We start from the raw sequence: 20,493 nt of genomic DNA on the forward strand, positions 1-20,493 counted from the left end.
GAACATATAATCTCTTCCCATAACCAAACCATCGCCAGAGAAATCCTAGTAAACAACACAGAAATCATCGATAGATACAGCGATAGCAGGCGGCTTGACGTTTGCGAGGCACTACACATCAAGAAGTCAACACCAGCAATCAACAGCCAATTATTGCACAACTATATTCTACCCACCTCAAGACTCCGCTCCAATATAGAAGCATCAAGAAATATGGACCAATAGGCTTTCTACAAACACTTCTATTCAATACCCATTGTTTCTGTTCTGTCTTGTGTTGATACTTTTAATACCCTATTAATATCCCCTGTTCTGTCTTGTGTTAATGCCACATCATCCTTCCCACCTCACTCAAATGTAGATATAATATCAGAGAGACGTAAGTTCTAATCAGTTGTGTATTTGTGAAGTCTTTGAAAATGTAATAAGTTTTACGAAACGCGCCCGTGTCGCGTCAGACTAGAAATAAAAATGAATTTTGGAGAAGTGATTTTTGATTTACCTCCAACAGTGAAGCGTAATGTACGAAAGATTGAGAAAATTCGTGTTAGAATTATTAATCTTACTTTTTCGGTCATATTTAATAATATATATATATATATATATATATATATATATATATATATATATATATATATATATATATATATATACATATATATATATATATATATATATATATATATATATATATATATATATATATATATAGATATATATATATATATATATATATACAAGGGGCACCAACTCCCTGCAAGAGACTCGAACTGAGAAAGCACATGTGTCCGCACGCCTGAACATAACCGGTACGTTGACCTCTCCACCACGGCAGATCCTTAAAAGAGATCAAAACTCGGAGTTTATCCCCAACATCTCGATGCCCCAAGGAGGCCAGCAATGGTTAGTGGGTCACAATACGCTTTTTTATCAAGCCATTGCATTACCAACGAGAACTCGGGACACTTATTCACACACATATACTTGCATAAACGAGTGGGCCTCTCGTGCAGGCCCATCACCTCAACCACCATCCTCAAAAGGCCACAAGCAATCCTGCTGGGATGGCCCCATAGTAGACAGCTACTACAGAATGCCTGGGTGCTGCAACAACCCAACACGACATGATGTCCAGATGCCACTGAAGAGGATAGGAATGCTGGTACAGCAATTTGTGTTGCTGTGCGAATGCCGAGGCCCCCGAGTCTGACAGGATGGGAGACCTGTTTCCCCTGTAAGTCGCTGATAGAAAGGTTGAGGTTTTTATTAGCATTGATTTCAGCAAGCTATTGAACTCTTCTAATTAAAAAATTGAAAGATGGCGAACATCTTAGAAAGTAGGTCAGCCTGGGGAGGGACAAGCATCTGGTGATGAGGTAAAGTGCATCATGAGCATCGATGTCTTCAATCCTGTCGTTCATCCTCTTCAGGTCAGTGATCTTCTTATCGAGGACCCCGTCGATGGCATTCCTTCCAAGAAGAGCACCTAGGAGTGTGCTGTCCTCAGGGTTGGTTATATGAATATCGGGCAAAACAACCTTTATTCGCTCTATTATGTGCTGGTTAGTGGACGTTATTTCGCACTTGGAAGAGTTCAGGGTGAGGCCTAGACTTGCTCCTGGATTATTCTTATGTCGTCCAAGAGTGAGGCTGGGGAGCCGGCTAGAGTACCATCGTCCAAAAAACAAATATTGAGCTCACTGGACAGGTTATCGGTGACTTCCTTGATAACTAGGCAGAAAAGAAAAGGAGCAAGTGGGTCACCCTGCTGGACACCTTGTGAATCGATTTCATGTTCCCCGAATAACAGAGTTAGAATCTTACTGTAACATGAGTTTACAAACGGACAGAGGGAAGGAAAAACGCGATGAACCGAACTGAATACTGCATCCCTTCTTAAAAGATTGAAAGGATTTTTGAAATCCATCATTGAAAGCATTATCAATGCTGGATTTGAAAAAGGCTTTGAAGTTAAAAGCATTTCTTAACGTAGAGCCAACTGGAATGTACATTGAAGTAATTCATGAATGTACGTGAACAGGAATGAATTAGGAGCCAACAGGATAGTGCGTGGAGGCAACAGGAATGTGTGTGTAGCCAACAGCAATGTGCGTGGAACCAACGGGAGTGTGCATGGAACGAACAGGAATGTGCGTGGAGCCAACAGGAATATGCGTGGAGGCCACAGGAATGTGCATGGAGTCAACAGGAAGGTGAGTGGAGGCAACAGGAATGTGCGTGGAGTCAGCAGAAATGTGCGAGGAGGCAACAGGAATGTGCGTGGAGGCAACATGAATGTGCGTTGAGCAAACAGGAATGTGCGTGGAGCCAACAGGAATATGCGTGGAGGCAACAGGAATGTGCGTGGAGCCAACAGGAATGTACGTGGAGGCAACAGGAATGAGCGTGGAGCCAACAGGATTGAGCGTGGAGCCAACAGGAATGTGTGTGGCGCCAACAGGAATGTGCGTGGAGCTAACAGGAGTGTGCGTGGAGCCAACAGGAATGTGCGTGGAGCCAACAGGAATATGCGAGGAGCCAACAGGAATGTGCGTGGAGCCAACAGGAATATGCGTGGAGCCAACAGGAATGTGCGTGGAGGCAACAGGAATATGCGTGGAGCCAACAGGAATGTGCGTGGAGGCAACAGGAATATGCGTAGAGCCAACAGGAATGTGCGTGGAGGCAACAGGAATATGCGTGGAGCCAACAGGAATGTGCGTGGAGGCAACAGGAATATGCGTGGAGGCAACAGGAATGTGCGTGGTGGCAACAGGATTGTGCGTGGAGGCAACAGGAATGAGTGTGGAGGCAACAGGAATGTGCGTGGAGGCAACAGGAATGTGCGTGGAGGCAACAGGAATGTATATGGAGGCAACAGGAATGTGCGTGGAGGCAACAGGAATGTGCGTGGAGGCAACAGGAATGTACATGGAGGCAACAGGAATGTGTGTGGAGGCAACAGGAATGTGCGTGGAGGCAACAGGAATGTGCGTGGAGGACACAGGAATGTACATGGAGGCAACAGGAATGTGCGTGGAGGCAACAGGAATGTACATGGAGGCAACAGGAATGTGTGTGGAGGCAACAGGAATGTGCGTGGAGGCAACAGGGATGTGCGTGGAGGCAACAGGAATGTACATGGAGGCAACAGGAATGTGCGTGGAGGCAACAGGAATGTGCGTGGAGGCAACAGGAATGTACATGGAGGCAACAGGAATGTGTGTGGAGGCAACAGGAATGTGCGTGGAGGCAACAGGAATGTGCGTAGAGGCAACAGGAATGTACATGGAGGCAACAGGAATGTGCGTGGAGGCAACAGGAATGTGCGTGGAGGCAACAGGAATGTGCGTGGAGGCAACAGGAATGTGTGTGGAGGCAATAGGAATGTGCGTGGAGGCAACAGGAATGTGCGTGGAGGCAACAGGAATGTGCGTGGAGGCAACAGGAATGTACATGGAGGCAACAGGAATGTGCGTGGAGGCAACAGGAATGTGCGTGGAGGCAACAGGAATGTGCGAGGAGGCAACAGGAATGTGTGTGGAGCCAACAGGAATGTGCGTGGAGCCAACAGGAATGTACGTGGAGGCAACAGGAATGTTCGTAGAGGCAACAGGAATGTGCGTGGAGCCAACAGCACTAAGCGTGGAGGCAACAGGAATGTGCGTGGAGGCAACAGGAATATACGTGGAGGCAACAGGAATGTGCGTGGAGGCAACAGGAATGTACGTGGAGGCAACAGGAATGTACGTGGAGGCAACAGGAATGTACGTGGAGGCAACAGGAATGTACGTGGAGGCAACAGGAATGTACGTGGAGGCAACAGGAATGTGCGTGCAGGCAACAGGAATGTTCGTGGGGGCAACAGGAATGTGCGTGGAGCCAACAGCACTAAGCGTGGAGGCAACAGGAATGTGCGTGGAGGCAACAGGAATGTGCGTGGAGCCAACAGCACTAAGCGTGGAGGCAACAGGAATGTGCGTGGAGGCAACAGGAATGTACGTGGAGCCAACAGGAATGTGCGTGGAGGCAACAGGAATGTACGTGGAGCCAACAGGAATGTGCGTGGAGCCAACAGGAATGTGCATGGAGTCAACAAGAATATGCGTGGAGGCAACAGGAATGTACGTGGAGCCAACAGGAATGTGCGTGGAGCCAACAGGAATGTACGTGGAGCCAACAGGAATGTACGTGGAGGCAACAGGAATGTACATGGAGGCAACAGGAATGGGCGTGGAGCCAACAGACATGTACGTGGAGGCAACAGGAATGTACGTGGAGGCAACAGGAATATACGTGGAGGCAACAGGAATGTGCGTGGAACAAATAGGAATGTGCGTGGAGGCAACAGGAATGTGCATGGAGGCAACAGGAATGTACATGGAGGCAACAGGAATGGGCGTGGAGCCAACAGGAATGTGCGTGGAGGCAACAGGAATGTACATGGAGGCAACAGGAATGTACATGGAGGCAACAGGAACGTGCGTGGAGCCAACAGGAATGTACGTGGAGCCAACAGGAATGTGCGTGGAGGCAACAGGAATGTGCATGGAGTCATCAGAAATGTGCGTGGAGGCAACAGGAATGTGCATGGAGGCAACAGGAATGTGCGTGGAGCCAACAGGAATGTGCGTGGAGCCAACAGGAATGTACGTGGAGCCAACAGGAATGTGCGTGGAGGCAACAGGAATGTGCATGGAGGCAACAGGAATGTGCATGGAGGCAACAGGAATGTGCGTGGAGCCAACAGGAATGTGCGTGGAGCCAACAGGAATGTACGTGGAACCAACAGGAATGTGCGTGGAGCCAACAGGAATGTGCGTGGAGCCAACAGGAATGTACGTGGAACCAACAGGAATATGCGTGGAGGCAACAGGAATGTGCGTGGAGGCAACAGGAATGTGCGTGGAGGCAACAGGAATGTGTGTGTAGCCAACAGGAATGTACGTGGAGGCAACAGGAATGTGCGTGTATGCAACAGGAATGTGCTTGGAGGCAACAGGAATGTGCATGCAGCCGACAGGAATGTACGTGGAGGGAACAGGAATATGCGTGGAGGCAACAGGAATGTGCGCGGAGCCAACAGGAATATGCGTGGAGCCAACAGGAATGTACGTGGAGCCAACAGGAATGTGCAAGGAGTCATCAGAAATGTGCGTGGACCCAACAGGAATGTGCGTGGAGCCAACAGGAATGTGCGTGGAGGCAACAGGAATGTGTGTGTAGCCAACAGGAATGTGCGTGGAGGCAACAGGAATGTGCATGGAGATAACAGGAATGTGCGTGGAGCCAAAAGGAATGTGCGAAGAGCCAACAGGAATGTACGTGGAGCCAACAGGAATTTGCGTGGAGCCAACAGGAATGTGCATGGAGTCATCAGAAATGTGCGTGGACCTAACAGGAATGTGCGTGGAGCCAACAGGAATGTGCGTGGAGGCAACAGGAATGTACGTGGAGGCAACATGAATGTACGTGGAGGAAGCAAGAATGTACGTGGAGGCAACAGGAATGTGCGTGGAGGCAACAGGAATGTGCGTGGAGGCAACAGAAATGTACGTGGAGGAAGCAAGAATGTACGTGGAGGCAACAGGAAAGTACGTGGAGCCAACAGGAATGTGCATGGAGCCAACAGGAATGTGCGTGGAGGCAACAGGAATGTGCGTGGAGGCAACAGGAATGTGCGTGGAGGCAACAGGAATGTGCGTGGAGCCAACAGCACTAAGCGTGGAGGCAACAGGAATGTACGTGGAGGCAACAGGAATGTCCGTGGAGGCAACAGGAATGTGCGTGGAGCCAACAGGAATGTGCATGGAGTCAACAGGAATATGCGTGGAGGCAACAGGAATGTACGTGGAGCCAACAGGAATGTGCGTGGAGCCAACAGGAAATGTACGTGGAGCCAACAGGAATGTACGTGGAGGCAACAGGAATGTACATGGAGGCAACAGGAATGTACATGGAGGCAACAGGAATGTACATGGAGGCAACAGGAATGGGCGTGGAGCCAACCGGAATGTGCGTGGAACCAATAGGAATGTGCGTGGAGGCAACAGGAATGTGCGTGGAGGCAACAGGAATGTGCGTGGAGCCAACAGCACTAAGCGTGGAGGCAACAGGAATGTACGTGGAGGCAACAGGAATGTACGTGGAGCCAACAGGAATGTGCGTGGAGCCAACAGGAATGTGCATGGAGTCAACAGGAATATGCGTGGAGGCAACAGGAATGTACGTGGAGCCAACAGGAATGTGCGTGGAGCCAACAGGAAATGTACGTGGAGCCAACAGGAATGTACGTGGAGGCAACAGGAATGTACATGGAGGCAACAGGAATGTACATGGAGGCAACAGGAATGGGCGTGGAGCCAACAGACATGTACGTGGAGGCAACAGGAATGTACGTGGAGGCAACAGGAATGTACGTGGAGGCAACAGGAATGTGCGTGGAACCAATAGGAATGTGCGTAGAGGCAACAGGAATGTGCATGGAGGCAACAGGAATGTACATGGATGCAACAGGAATGGGCGTGGAGCCAACAGGAATGTGCGTGGAGGCAACAGGAATGTACATGGAGGCAACAGGAATGTACATGGAGGCAACAGGAATGGGCGTGGAGCCAACAGGAATGTGCGTGGAACCAATAGGAATGTGCGTGGAGGCAACAGGAATGTGCATGGAGGCAACAGGAATGTGCGTGGAGCCAACAGGAATGTGCGTGGAGCCAACAGGAATGTGCGTGGAGCCAACAGGAATGTGCGTGGAGGCAACAGGAACGTGCGTGGAGCCAACAGGAATGTACGTGGAGCCAACAGGAATGTGCGTGGAGGCAACAGGAATGTGCATGGAGTCATCAGAAATGTGCGTGGAGGCAACAGGAATGTGCATGGAGGCAACAGGAATGTGCGTGGAGCCAACAGGAATGTGCGTGGAGCCAACAGGAATGTACGTGGAGCCAACAGGAATGTGCGTGGAGGCAACAGGAATGTGCATGGAGGCAACAGGAATGTGCATGGAGGCAACAGGAATGTGCGTGGAGCCAACAGGAATGTGCGTGGAGCCAACAGGAATGTACGTGGAACCAACAGGAATGTGCGTGGAGCCAACAGGAATGTGCGTGGAGCCAACAGGAATGTACGTGGAACCAACAGGAATATGCGTGGAGGCAACAGGAATGTGCGTGGAGGCAACAGGAATGTGCGTGGAGGCAACAGGAATGTGTGTGTAGCCAACAGGAATGTACGTGGAGGCAACAGGAATGTGCGTGTATGCGACAGGAATGTGCTTGGAGGCAACAGGAATGTGCATGCAGCCAACAGGAATGTACGTGGAGGGAACAGGAATATGCGTGGAGGCAACAGGAATGTGCGCGGAGCCAACAGGAATATGCGTGGAGCCAACAGGAATGTACGTGGAGCCAACAGGAATGTGCAAGGAGTCATCAGAAATGTGCGTGGACCCAACAGGAATGTGCGTGGAGCCAACAGGAATGTGCGTGGAGGCAACAGGAATGTGTGTGTAGCCAACAGGAATGTGCGTGGAGGCAACAGGAATGTGCATGGAGATAACAGGAATGTGCGTGGAGCCAACAGGAATGTGCGAAGAGCCAACAGGAATGTACGTGGAGCCAACAGGAATGTGCGTGGAGCCAACAGGAATGTGCATGGAGTCATCAGAAATGTTCGTGGACCTAACAGGAATGTGCGTGGAGCCAACAGGAATGTGCGTGGAGGCAACAGGAATGTACGTGGAGGCAACAGGAATGTACGTGGAGGAAGCAAGAATGTACGTGGAGGCAACAGGAATGTGCGTGGAGGCAACAGGAATGTGCGTGGAGGCAACAGGAATGTACGTGGAGGAAGCAAGAATGTACGTGGAGGCAACAGGAAAGTACGTGGAGCCAACAGGAATGTGCATGGAGCCAACAGGAATGTGCGTGGAGGCAACAGGAATGTGCGTGGAGGCAAAAGGAATGTGCGTGGAGGCAACAGGAATGTGCGTGGAGGCAACAGGAATGTGCGTGGAGGCAACAGGAATGTACGTGGAGGCAACAGGAATGTACGTGGAGGCAACAGGAATGTACGTGGAGGCAACAGGACTGTGCGTGGAGGCAATAGGAATGTGCGTAGAGGCAACAGGAATGTACGTGGAGGCAACAGGAATGTACATGGAGGCAACAGGAATGTACATGGAGGGAAACGGAATGTGCGTGGAGGCAACAGGAATGTGCGTGGAGGGAACAGGAATGTACATGGAGGCAACAGGAATGTGCGTGGAGGCAACAGGAATGTACATGGAGCCAACAGGAATGTACGTGGAGGCAACAGGAATGTACATGGAGGCAACAGGAATGTGCGTGGAGGCAACAGGAATGTACATGGAGGCAACAGGAATGTGCGTGGAGGCAACGGGAATGTGCGTGGAGGCAACAGAAATGTACGTGGAGGCAACAGGAATGTACGTGGAGGCAACAGGAATGTACATGGAGGCAACAGGAATGTGCGTGGAGGCAACAGGAATGTACATGGAGGCAACAGGAATGTGCGTGGAGGCAACGGGAATGTGCGTGGAGGCAACAGAAATGTACGTGGAGGCAACAGGAATGTACGTGGAGGCAACAGGAACGTACGTGGAGGCAACAGGAATGTACGTGGAGGCAACAGGAATGTGCATGGAGCTAACAGGAATGTACGTGGAGCTCAAGAGAGCTGCAAGAAACATTTTTTTCACATTTGTGAAAATCTTTTGATGTCAGGAAATACTTCTAAGATAACTCCATCCTTCTGATTATTATACCCATTTTCCTTCCTTTCTTCCCTCCCACCGTGGCGGCCAGAGAGGAAGGAAAATGGAAAGATAAGAAGGAAAATTTTCCTCCCTCCGACCGTCCCTCTATCTCTCCGATCGTCCCTCCCTCCCTCCAACTCTTCCTTTCTCCCTCCTTCCTTTATCAAACTCACTCTTATATTCCCTTTATCTCTTTCTTCTTCCCATAATTCATCTCTTCTCTTTTCCTCCCTCCCTTCATCCGTCCCACAATAACATCTTAAGAACGTAACAATGAAAGAAACTGCAGAAGGCCAATTGACCCAAATGAGACAGTTTCTATTTATATCTATCCAATCTCATTCATATATATATATATATATATATATATATATATATATATATATATATATATATATATATATATATATATATATATATATGTCGTACCTAGTAGCCAGAACTCACTTCTCAGCCTACTATTCAAGGCCCGATTTGCCTAATAAGCCAAGTTTTCCTGAATTAATATATTTACTATAATTTTTTTCTTATGAAATGATAAAGCAACCCTTTTCTCTATGTATGAGGTCAATTTTTTTTTATTGGAGTTAAAATTAACGTAGATATATGACCGAACCTAACCAACCCTACCTAACCTAACCTAACCTATATTTATAGGTAAGGTTAGGTTAGGTAGCCAAAAAAAGCTAGGTTAGGTTAGGTTAGGTAGGTTAGGTAGACGAAAAAACATTAATTCATGAAAACTTGGCTTATTAGGCAAATCGGGCCTTGAATAGTAGGCTGAGAAGTGCGTTCTGGCTATTAGGTACGACATATATATATATATATATATATATATATATGTCGTACCTAGTAGCCAGAACGCACTTTTTGGCCTACTACGCAAGGGCCGATTTGCCTAATAAGCCAAGTTTTCATGAATTAATATATTTTCTCTAATTTTTTTCTTATGAAATGATAAAGCTACCCATTTCATTATGTATGAGGTCAATTTTTTTTATTGGAGTTAAAATTAACGTAGATATATGACCGAACCTAACCAACCCTACCTAACCTAACCTAACCTATCTTTATAGGTTAGGTTTGGTTAGGTAGTCAAAAAAGTTAGGTTAGGTTAGGTTAGGTAGGTTAGGTAGTCGAAAAACAATTAATTCATGAAAAATTGGCTTATTAGGCAAATCGGGCCTTGCATAGTAGGCTGAGAAGTGAGTTCTGGCTACTAGGTACGACATATATATATATATATATATATAGGTTATATATATATATATATATATATATATATATATATATACATACATATATATATATATATATATATATATATATATATATATATATATATATATATATATATATATATATATATATATATATATATATATATATATATGTCGTACCTAGTAGCCAGAATGCACTTCTCAGCCTACTATGCAAGGCCCGATTTGCCTAATAAGCCAAGTTTTCATGAATTAATTGTTTTTCGACTACCTAATCTAACCTAACTTTTTCGGCTACCTAACCTAACCTAACCTATAAAGATAGGTTAGGTTAGGTTAGGTAGGGTTGGTTAGGTTCGGTCATATATCTACGTTAATTTTAACTCCAATAAAAAAAATTGACCTCATACATAATCTATATATATATATATATATATATATATGTCGTACCTAGTAGCCAGAACTCACTTCTCAGCCTACTATTCAAGGCCCGATTTGCCTAATAAGCCAAGTTTTCCTGAATTAATATATTTACTATAATTTTTTTCTTATGAAATGATAAAGCAACCCTTTTCTCTATGTATGAGGTCAATTTTTTTTATTGGAGTTAAAATTAACGTAGATATATGACCGAACCTAACCAACCCTACCTAACCTAACCTAACCTATATATATTGGTAAGGTTAGGTTAGGTAGCCAAAAAAAGCTAGGTTAGGTTAGGTTAGGTAGGTTAGGTAGACGAAAAAACATTAATTCATGAAAACTTGGCTTATTAGGCAAATCGGGCCTTGAATAGTAGGCTGAGAAGTGCGTTCTGGCTATTAGGTACGACATATATATATATATATATATATATATATATATATATATATATATGTCGTACCTAGTAGCCAGAACTCACTTCTGAGCCTACTATGCAAGGCTCAATTTGCCTAATAAGCCAAGTTTTCATGAATTAATTGTTTTTCGACTACCTAACCTACCTAACCTAACCTAACCTAACTTTTTCGGCTACCTAACCAAACCTAACCTATAAAGATAGGTTAGGTTAGGTTAGGTAGGGGTGGTTAGGTTCGGTCATATATCTACGTTAATTTTAACTTCAATAAAAAAAAATTGACCTCATACATAATGAAATGGGTAGCTTTATCATTTCATTAGAAAAAAATTAGAAAAAATATATTAATTCAGGAAAACTTGGCTTATTAGGCAAATCGGGCCTTGAATAGTAGGCCAAAAAGTGAGTTCTGGCTGCTAGGTACGACATATATATATATATATATATATATATATATATATATATATATATATATATATATATATATATATATATATATATATATATGTGTGTATATCACGAAAATAAACACGTGATTAAGAATGTGACAATGTCAGACCACGGAGGAAAAATGAAACAGGAATTTCCTTAGGTACTTTCGTATATTAAATACATCTTCAGAAGGTCATTTTACAGATCGAGTGATGGGTATAAATAGGCAGGAAGGAGTGGTGAAGTAAGGTGAGGTACAATACTTGGACAACGCAGACGGGCCAATGGGCCCGTCTGCGTTAGGTAGTCGAAAAACTAGGTTAGGTTAGGTAGTCGAAAAACAATTCTATATATATATATGTCGCTACTAGGTACGACATATATATATATATATATATATATATATATATATATATATATATATATATATATATATATATATATATATATATATATATATATATATATATGCACAGACTTGCCTATATAACTCGCAAGCTGAAGTTTATAACTTTTTAACACTCAACCCACCAGGAGACTCGAACCCTGGCCCACAGAGTGGCAGGTACACACTGTATCCATTGCACCATACTTCAAAGCCATTAAGAGAGTTTTCCCACATAACAGGGCTCGATTAAAGAACACCAGAGATCCTTCATCATCTCATTGCCTGGGAGAGAATGGAATTCTGTGGGTTAAATACCCCAGAATTCCTACCTCTCTTAATGGCTTTGAAGTATGGTGCAATGGATACAGTGTGTACCTGCCACTCTGTGGGCCAGGGTTCGAGTCTCCTGGTGGGTTGAGTGTTAAAAAGTTATATATATATATATATATATATATATATATATATATATATATATATATATATATATATATATATATATATATATATATATATATATATATATATATATATATATATATATATGTATGAGCAGGTTTTCTTTCAAACATGTTTCATTGAATATGACCGCATATTCTGTATTTATTATTTTCTGGTTTAGGGCTTCTATCCCTCTAACTATTTTCTTAGCATCAGGGCTTAGTTGAAATAGGAGTTCTCCAAAACTCATTTTCGTACTTTTAAGGTGAAGAAAAGAAGTGATTTCCTATAGAATGTTTTACACTTATTTATACAATTTGCACAACTTTTCGAACCTCCATGGTTCATTCTCAAGTGAAGAGATCTTACAATGCTGGTTGATTTTATACCCGCACTGGGTCAGGTGATAAGGCAATAAAGGTGAAAACATGGGGGGATACATAAGGGATAAATGTGAGGTGAAACATAAGAACGTAAGAATAGAGGTAACTGCAGAAGGCTTATTGGCCCATACGAGGCAGCTCCTATCTACATACAAAGGATTACTACATCCAGTGTAATTGGCCTGTTATGTTGAACATTGTCTTCTGTGTTGGCATCGTTATGTTCTGGTCTTGTCCTTACTCTCATGGTGGGTAGAGTAAATAGTTCCGTGATTTGGGTGTTCATGGTAGGTTGTTCTATTCTTATGTGAATTGCTTCAAGAATTTGTAATCTTCTTGCATCTTGGGTTTTGTCTATTATGCAGGTATTCTTGTTCAACATTTCTCTTGTTAGGGTGATGTCATGGGCTTGTCTCATGTGATTCCTAGGGGCACCGGATTGAAGATGACAGGTCAAACGCCTCGTCAGCTTGGTCGACGTCATACCTATGTACTTAGATTGAAGGTTACATCCTTCGTGGGGGCAAGTGTACATGTATACAACGCTTGACTGCTGTAGAGGGTTCTCCGTCGGCTTCGGGCTGTTTTTAATAAGGAGTTCGGAAGTCTTCTTGGTTTTGTAGAATATTATCAGGTTTATGTTTTGGTTAGGAGTAGTGCTTTTTACTCCTTTACGGATTATTTCTTTCATTATTCTTTCCTCTTTTATATGTTCACTGTGCATGGTTGATTTGTAATATAATTTTATTGGAGGTATTATGGTTTCTGTTCTAGGTTCTGAATTATACCAACGGTCCAGGTGTCTTCTTATAGCAGCGTTTATTTCCGCGTTGCTATATCCGTTGTTCACCAATACCTGAGTTACTCTTTCAAACTCTCTACTCACGTTGCTCCATTCAGAGCAGTGGGTAAGCGCTCAACGAATATAAGCATTGAGAACACTGGCTTTGTATCTTTGGGGGCACTCACTTCTACCATTCAGGTATAATCGTATGTTGGTGGGCTTGGTATAAACGTTGCTGCTTAAAGAGGTTCCTGTTTTTGTTTTTAGTACATCCAAGAATGGCAGACTGTTATTTTCCCTATTTTCATGTGTAAATCGGAGTACTGACTCTCTCTCTAGATGTCTATTTAGGTCAATTAGTTCATCTGAGTCTTTTACTATTACGAATATGTCATCTACATAACGGCAGTATACAGTTGGTTTTTGTCTGCTACTGAAGACCCTATCTTCGATGGTTCCCATATAAAAATTAGCAAATAAAACTCCTAAGTGGGAGCCCATTGCTACTCCGTCTATTTGTAAATACATGTCTCCTTGTGGACTGATGAAAGGGGCTTCCTTTGTACATGCTTCGAGAAGACTCTTCAAGTGTGGCTCAGGTATGTCTAATTTGGGGGTTCTCTCGTCTCTGTATACTCTGTCCAGTATCATTCCTATGGTTGTGTCGACTGGGACGTTGGTAAATAGGGATTCAACGTCCAGGGAAGCGATGATTCCATCGGGCTGGGTAGATTTGATCAATTCTAGGAAATCTGCTGATGATTGTAGACTAAACTTACTTGGAGTGTATGGAGTTAGGAGTTCATTGAGATTTTTTGCCAGGTGATAAGTTGGAGTAGGTATTTGGCTGATTATAGGGCGTAGATTGATTGAACCATGGAGGTTCGAAACGTTGTGCAAATTGTATAAATAAGTGTAATACATACTATAGTAAATCCCTTCTTTTCTTTACCTTAAAAGTACGAAAATGAGTTTTGGAGAACTCCTAATTCAACTAAGCCCTGATGCTAAGAAAATAGTTAGAGGGATAGAAGCCCTAAACCAGAAAATAATAAATACAGAATATGCGGTCATATTCAATGAATTCAATATATAATTTAAATAATATATATATATATATATATATATATATATATATATATATATATATATATATATATATATATATATATATATATATATATATATATATATTATTAAATATGACCGAAAAAGTAAGATTAATAATTCTAACACGAATTTTCTCAATCTTTCGTACATTACGCTTCACTGTTGGAGGTAAATCAAAAATCACTTCTCCAAAATTCATTTTTATTTCTAGTCTGACGCGACACGGGCGCGTTTCGTAAAACTTATTACATTTTCAAAGACTTCACAAATACACAACTGATTAGAACTTACGTATCTCTGATTTTATATCTACATTTGAGTGAGGTGGGAGGGGTGATGTGGCATTAACACAAGACAGAACAAGAGGGGATATTAATAGGGTATTAAAAGTATCAACATAAGACAGAACAGAAACAATGGGTATTGAATAGAAGTGTTTGTAGAAAGCCTATTGGTCCATATTTCTTGATGCTTCTATATTGGAGCGGAGTCTTGAGGTGGGTAGAATATAGTTGTGAATATAGTTATAGGCCAGCCTACTCATGAGAAACTCTCCAGACACAAAACAGAACGCTTTAAAAGAGACTAACGTCGTCTATGCCTTCAAATGCCCACTTGGGGACTGTAAGCTCCAAAAAACCCAGTATATAGGCAAGACAACAACATCTCTTTCTAGGCGTTTAACGATGCATAAGCAACAGGGCTCCATTAAGGAACATATAACCTCTTCCCATAACCAAACCATCGCCAGAGAAATCCTAGTAAACAACACAGAAATCATCGATAGATACAGCGATAGCAGGCGGCTTGACGTTTGCGAGGCACTACACATCAAGAAGTCAACACCAGCAATCAACAGCCAATTATTGTGAACACAACTATATTCTACCCACCTCAAGACTCCGCTCCAATATAGAAGCATCAAGAAATATGGACCAATAGGCTTTCTACAAACACTTCTATTCAATACCCATTGTTTCTGTTCTGTCTTGTGTTGATACTTTTAATACCCTATTAATATCCCCTCTTGTTCTGTCTTGTGTTAATGCCACATCACCCCTCCCACCTCACTCAAATGTAGATATAAAATCAGAGATACGTAAGTTCTAATCAGTTGTGTATTTGTGAAGTCTTTGAAAATGTAATAAGTTTTACGAAACGCGCCCGTGTCGCGTCAGACTAGAAATAAAAATGAATTTTGGAGAAGTGATTTTTGATTTACCTCCAACAGTGAAGCGTAATGTACGAAAGATTGAGAAAATTCGTGTTAGAATTATTAATCTTACTTTTTCGGTCATATTTAATAATATATGTCTACAGGAAAGACTGCTACCAAAATATACTAATATATATATATATATATATATATATATATATATATATATATATATATATATATATATATATATATATGTATATATATATATATATATATATATATATATGTATATATATATATATATATATATATATATATATATATATATATATATATATATATATATATATATATATATATATATATATATATATATATATATATATATATATATATATATATATATATATATATATATATATATATATATATGCGGGGCACACGGGCCACAGGGATAAGAGCCTCGTTGGACGTAGAATCGCTGTTTACCAACGTACCCGTGGACGAGACAATCGGAATGATAGCCGACAATATATATATATATATATATATATATATATATATATATATATATATATATATATATATATATATATGCGGGGCACACGGGCCACAGGGATAAGAGCCTCGTTGGACGTAGAATCGCTGTTTACCAACGTACCCGTGGACGAGACAATCGGAATGATAGCCGACAGAGTGTATCGTGATCCAGCCTGTACTCCTCTTGACATGCCAGAAAATATCCTAAGGAAACTACTCCAAGCTTGTACTAAAGAGGCACCCTTCTTGAGCCCGGATGGGCACATGTATAAGCAAGTAGATGGGGTCGCCATGGGTTCTCCCCTAGGTGTCCTGTTTGCAAACTTCTACATGGGTACCATCGAGCAAAAAGTCTTAGTCGACATGAACATGAAACCGGCCATATACTGCAGGTATGTTGACGACATTTTTACACAGGTACCTGATGTCAGACATCTGCAGGAGTTGAAGGAGGCATTTGAGCGGAATTCCGTGCTGCTTTTCACTTACGAGATGGAAAAGGATGGGAAGCTGCCCTTTCTAGATGTAACAGTTATGGAAAAGAGCGGAGGTTTCCACACTGCAGTCTACACTAAGGAAACGAACATAGGAATGTGCCTAAATGCCAAAAGCGACTGCCCAGATAGGTACAAAAGGAGTGTTGTTAACGCATATGTCGACCGTGCTCTCAGCCACAGCTCAGAATGGAAGCAAGTCGACGAAGAACTCTGTAGGGTAAGGCAGGTCCTAGTCAACAACGGCTTCTCCAATGGTTTCGTCGAAGACATCATAAGAAGGAAAGTGAAACGCCATGCAACCTCTGAAGAGACAACCAACACAACACCTATACCCCCTATTAGACTATTTTACAGGAACTTCTTTTCCACAGCTCATAAAATGGAGGAAAGGGTCCTGAAAGATATTGTTAATAGAAACGTTATCCCTACAGACAAAAATCAGAGGATACAACTGACGATTTACTATAAAACCAGAAAAACGGCCAGCCTACTCATGAGAAACTCTCCAGACACAAAACAGAACGCTTTAAAAGAGACTAACGTCGTCTATGCCTTCAAATGCCCTCTTGGGGACTGTAAGCTCCAAAAAACCCAGTACATAGGCAAGACAACAACATCTCTTTCTAGGCGTTTAACGATGCATAAGCAACAGGGCTCCATTAAGGAACATATAATCTCTTCCCACAACCAAACCATCGCCAGAGAAATCCTAGTAAACAACACAGAAATCATCGATAGATACAGCGATAGCAGGCGGCTTGACGTTTGCGAGGCACTACACATCAAGAAGTCAACACCAGCAATCAACAGCCAATTAATGCACAACTATATTCTACCCACCTCAAGACTCCGCTCCAATATAGAAGCATCAAGAAATATGGACCAATAGGCTTTCTGCAATCACTTCTATTGAATACCCATTGTTTCATGTTCTGGCTTGTGTTGCTGAAATTAATACCTTATTAAATACCACCTCACCCCATCCACCTCACTCAAATGTAGATATAAACAAAATCGAAGATGTGTAAGTTCTATTCAGTTGTGTATGTGTTAACTAAAGTCTTTGAAAATGTAATAAGTTTTACGAAACGCGCTCAAGTGTCGCGTCAGACTAGAAATAAAAATGAATTTTGGAGAATTGATTTTTGAATTACCTCCAACAGTGAAAAGAAATGTACGAAAGATTGAGAAAATTCGTGTTAGAATTATTAATCTTACTTTTTCGGTCATATTTAATAATATATATATATACATATATATATATATATATATATATATATATATATATATATATATATATATATATATATATATATATATATATATATATATATATATATATATATATATATATATATATATTATTAAATATGACCGAGAGAGTAAGATTAATAATTCTAAAACGAATTTTCTCAATGTTTCTTATATTTTTTTCACTGTTGATGGTAACTGAAAAATCAATTCTCCAAAATTCATTTTTATTTCTAGTCTGACGCGACACTTGAGCGCGTTTCGTAAAATTTATTACATTTTCAAAGACTTTAGTTTACACACACAACTATAACTGAGAACACAGTTTAAACATCTTCGATTTTATACCTGTATTTGGGTGAGGTGATATGTTACAACAGTTTTGGATGAGGTGAAAACAAACTTTCAACACAAGACAGAACACGAAACAATGGGTATAATATTTTGTAAGTTAAAGGGAAGAATGGAAGTAACTGCAGAGGGCCTATTGGCCCATATTTCTTGATGCTTCTATATTGGTGCGGAGTCTTGAGGTGGGTAGAATATAGTTGTGCATTAATTGGCTGTTAATGCACAACTATATTCTACCCACTTCAAGACTCAGCAATATTCTCAAGCACCTGATTATTTTTCACCTTTAACTTTATTATTATTGTAGAGTAACTTCATCCCTATTATTCATTTATGTTATATTGTTTTTGACTTGTTCTTTTGCACTGTACATTGCCAAGGGATTGTCTTTGTTTATATTTTGTTTTCTATATTAATTAAAGTTTCATTGTTCATACTTTGTGTTTTGCGTGTCTTCCCTTACTTTACCACAGACAGACAGACAGACAGAAAACAGGCAAGCAGTCTATCTTTTTTTTTGTAAGTGTGACCAGGCATTGACACCTGCCAATGGAGGACCGCCGACCATCTACACTCCAACACTTTCCCGTCACATATTAATGGGGCCCTGTCCTAGGAGCTTCACTCGGGTACTAGTACCTGAACATCAATTTGTGGTAAGCGTACTTGGCTTTGATACAGTTGCTTTTCAATATTATCATTACTTTTAATATTTATATGGTGCTGTGTGTATTGTGCATTCCGAGAGTAGCATATGGTGAGTGTTGGATAACTGTGGATTACGTGGTGACTGTAGGCCTCAGTCATTCTCTTAATTGGTCATCTCTCCCTCCGTGTTATTACTCGTGTTTACCACCTTTTGTCCCTAGGATATTTCTCATATTATCAGCAGATCATCATTGTGGTACCCTGGTACTTTGGTTTGTCTTCGGGTCAAAGCACCCTATCTTCTGCAATCCGACCGAAGGAGGATAAGAGGGCCATAGTTCCTCTAGCACGGACAACGTTGCTGAGTTGGGACCTCAGCAGCAGTTCTCGTCACCAGTCTGTTTCTGTCTGTATCTGTTGTCTGTCTGTCTCTGTCTGACACTGTCTTTGTCTGTCTGTCTGTCTGTCTGTCTGTCTGTCTATTTTTGTTTGTCTCTGTCTCTCTGTTTGTCTCTGTCAGTCACTGACTTTCTGGCTGTCTGTCTGTCTGAATCTGTCTGTCTCTGTCTGTCACTGTCTCTGTCTCTCTGTCTGTCTCTGTCTGTCTGTCTGTCTGTCTGTCTGTCTGTCTGTCTGTCTGTCTGTCTGTCTGTCTGTCTGTCTGTCTGTCTGTCTGTCTGTCTGTCTGTCTCTGTCTGTCACTGTCTTTCTCTGTCTGTCTCTGTCTGGATGTCTCTGTCTGTCTCTGGATGTCACTTTCTCTGTCGGTCTCTGGATGTCACTTTCTCTGTCGGTCTCTGTCTGTCACTGTTTTTCTCTGTCTGTCTCTGTCTATATGTCTCTGTCTTTCTATCTCTGTCTATATGTCTCTGTTTGTATGTCTCTGTCTGTCACAGTCTTTGTCTGTGTCTGTCTGTCTGTGTCTGTCTGTCTGTGTCTGTCTGTCTCTTCCTGTCTCTGTCTGTCTGTTACTGTCTTTCTCTGTCTGTCACTGTCTGTCTGTCTGTCTGTCTGTCTGTCTGTCTGTCTGTCTGTCTGTCTGTCTGTCTGTCTGTCTGTCTGTCTGTCTGTCTGTCTTTGTCTCTGTCTGTCTGTCTGTCTGTCTGTCTGTCTTTGTCTCTGTCTGTATGTCTGTCTGTCTATCTGTCTATTTCTGTCTGTCTCTGTCTGTCTCTGTGTGTGTCTCTGTCAGTCACTGTCTTTCTCTGTCTGTCTGTCTCTGTCTGTCACTGTCTCTGTCTGTCTGTCTGTCTGTCTGTCTGTCTGTCTGTCTGTCTGTCTGTCTGTCTGTCTGTCTGTCTGTCTGTCTGTCTGTCTGTCTGTCTGTCTGTCTCTGTCTGTCTGTCTGTCTGTCTGTCTGTCTGTCTGTCTGTCTGTCTGTCTGTCTGTCTGTCTGTCTGTCTGTCTGTCTGTCTGTCTGTCTGTCTGTCTTTGTCTCTGTATGTCTGTCTCTGATCTGTATATCTCTGTCTGTCACTGTCTTTCTCTGTCTGTCTGTCTCTCTCTCTCTCTCTCTCTCTCTCTCTCTCTCTCTCTCTCTCTCTCTCTCTCTCTCTCTCTCTCTCTCTCTCTCTCTCTCTCTCTCTCTCTCTCTCTCTCTCCTCTCTCAGTGCTCAGTAGCTCAGTGTGCCGCTCACATATCTGTAACCCAGTCTATGGAGGACAGAAGATA

At 42.3% G+C, this 20,493-nt stretch overlaps 3 protein-coding genes across 3 annotated transcripts; 1 reads left to right on the forward strand and 2 right to left on the reverse strand.

Annotated features, from left to right (window-relative positions):
- Positions 1-2,048: 2,048 nt before the first annotated feature.
- LOC138369087 (uncharacterized) lies at positions 2,049-5,810 on the reverse strand. Its single transcript, XM_069332020.1, has 2 exons — positions 3,772-5,810; positions 2,049-2,475 (listed from the first exon to the last, which is right to left on the reverse strand). The coding sequence occupies exons 1-2, from the start codon at positions 5,808-5,810 to the stop codon at positions 2,049-2,051; spliced, it is 2,466 nt and encodes an 821-aa protein (XP_069188121.1).
- A 383-nt stretch (positions 5,811-6,193) lies between these two features.
- On the reverse strand, positions 6,194-7,912 carry LOC138369088 (uncharacterized). Its single transcript, XM_069332021.1, has one exon. The coding sequence runs from the start codon at positions 7,910-7,912 to the stop codon at positions 6,194-6,196; it is 1,719 nt and encodes a 572-aa protein (XP_069188122.1).
- A 97-nt stretch (positions 7,913-8,009) lies between these two features.
- LOC138369089 (uncharacterized) lies at positions 8,010-8,744 on the forward strand. Its single transcript, XM_069332022.1, has one exon. The coding sequence runs from the start codon at positions 8,010-8,012 to the stop codon at positions 8,742-8,744; it is 735 nt and encodes a 244-aa protein (XP_069188123.1).
- The last annotated feature ends 11,749 nt before the right edge of the window (positions 8,745-20,493 follow it).

Source organism: Procambarus clarkii, chromosome 27, assembly GCF_040958095.1.
Source record: "Procambarus clarkii isolate CNS0578487 chromosome 27, FALCON_Pclarkii_2.0, whole genome shotgun sequence".
Taxonomy (NCBI): Eukaryota; Metazoa; Arthropoda; class Malacostraca; order Decapoda; family Cambaridae; genus Procambarus; species Procambarus clarkii.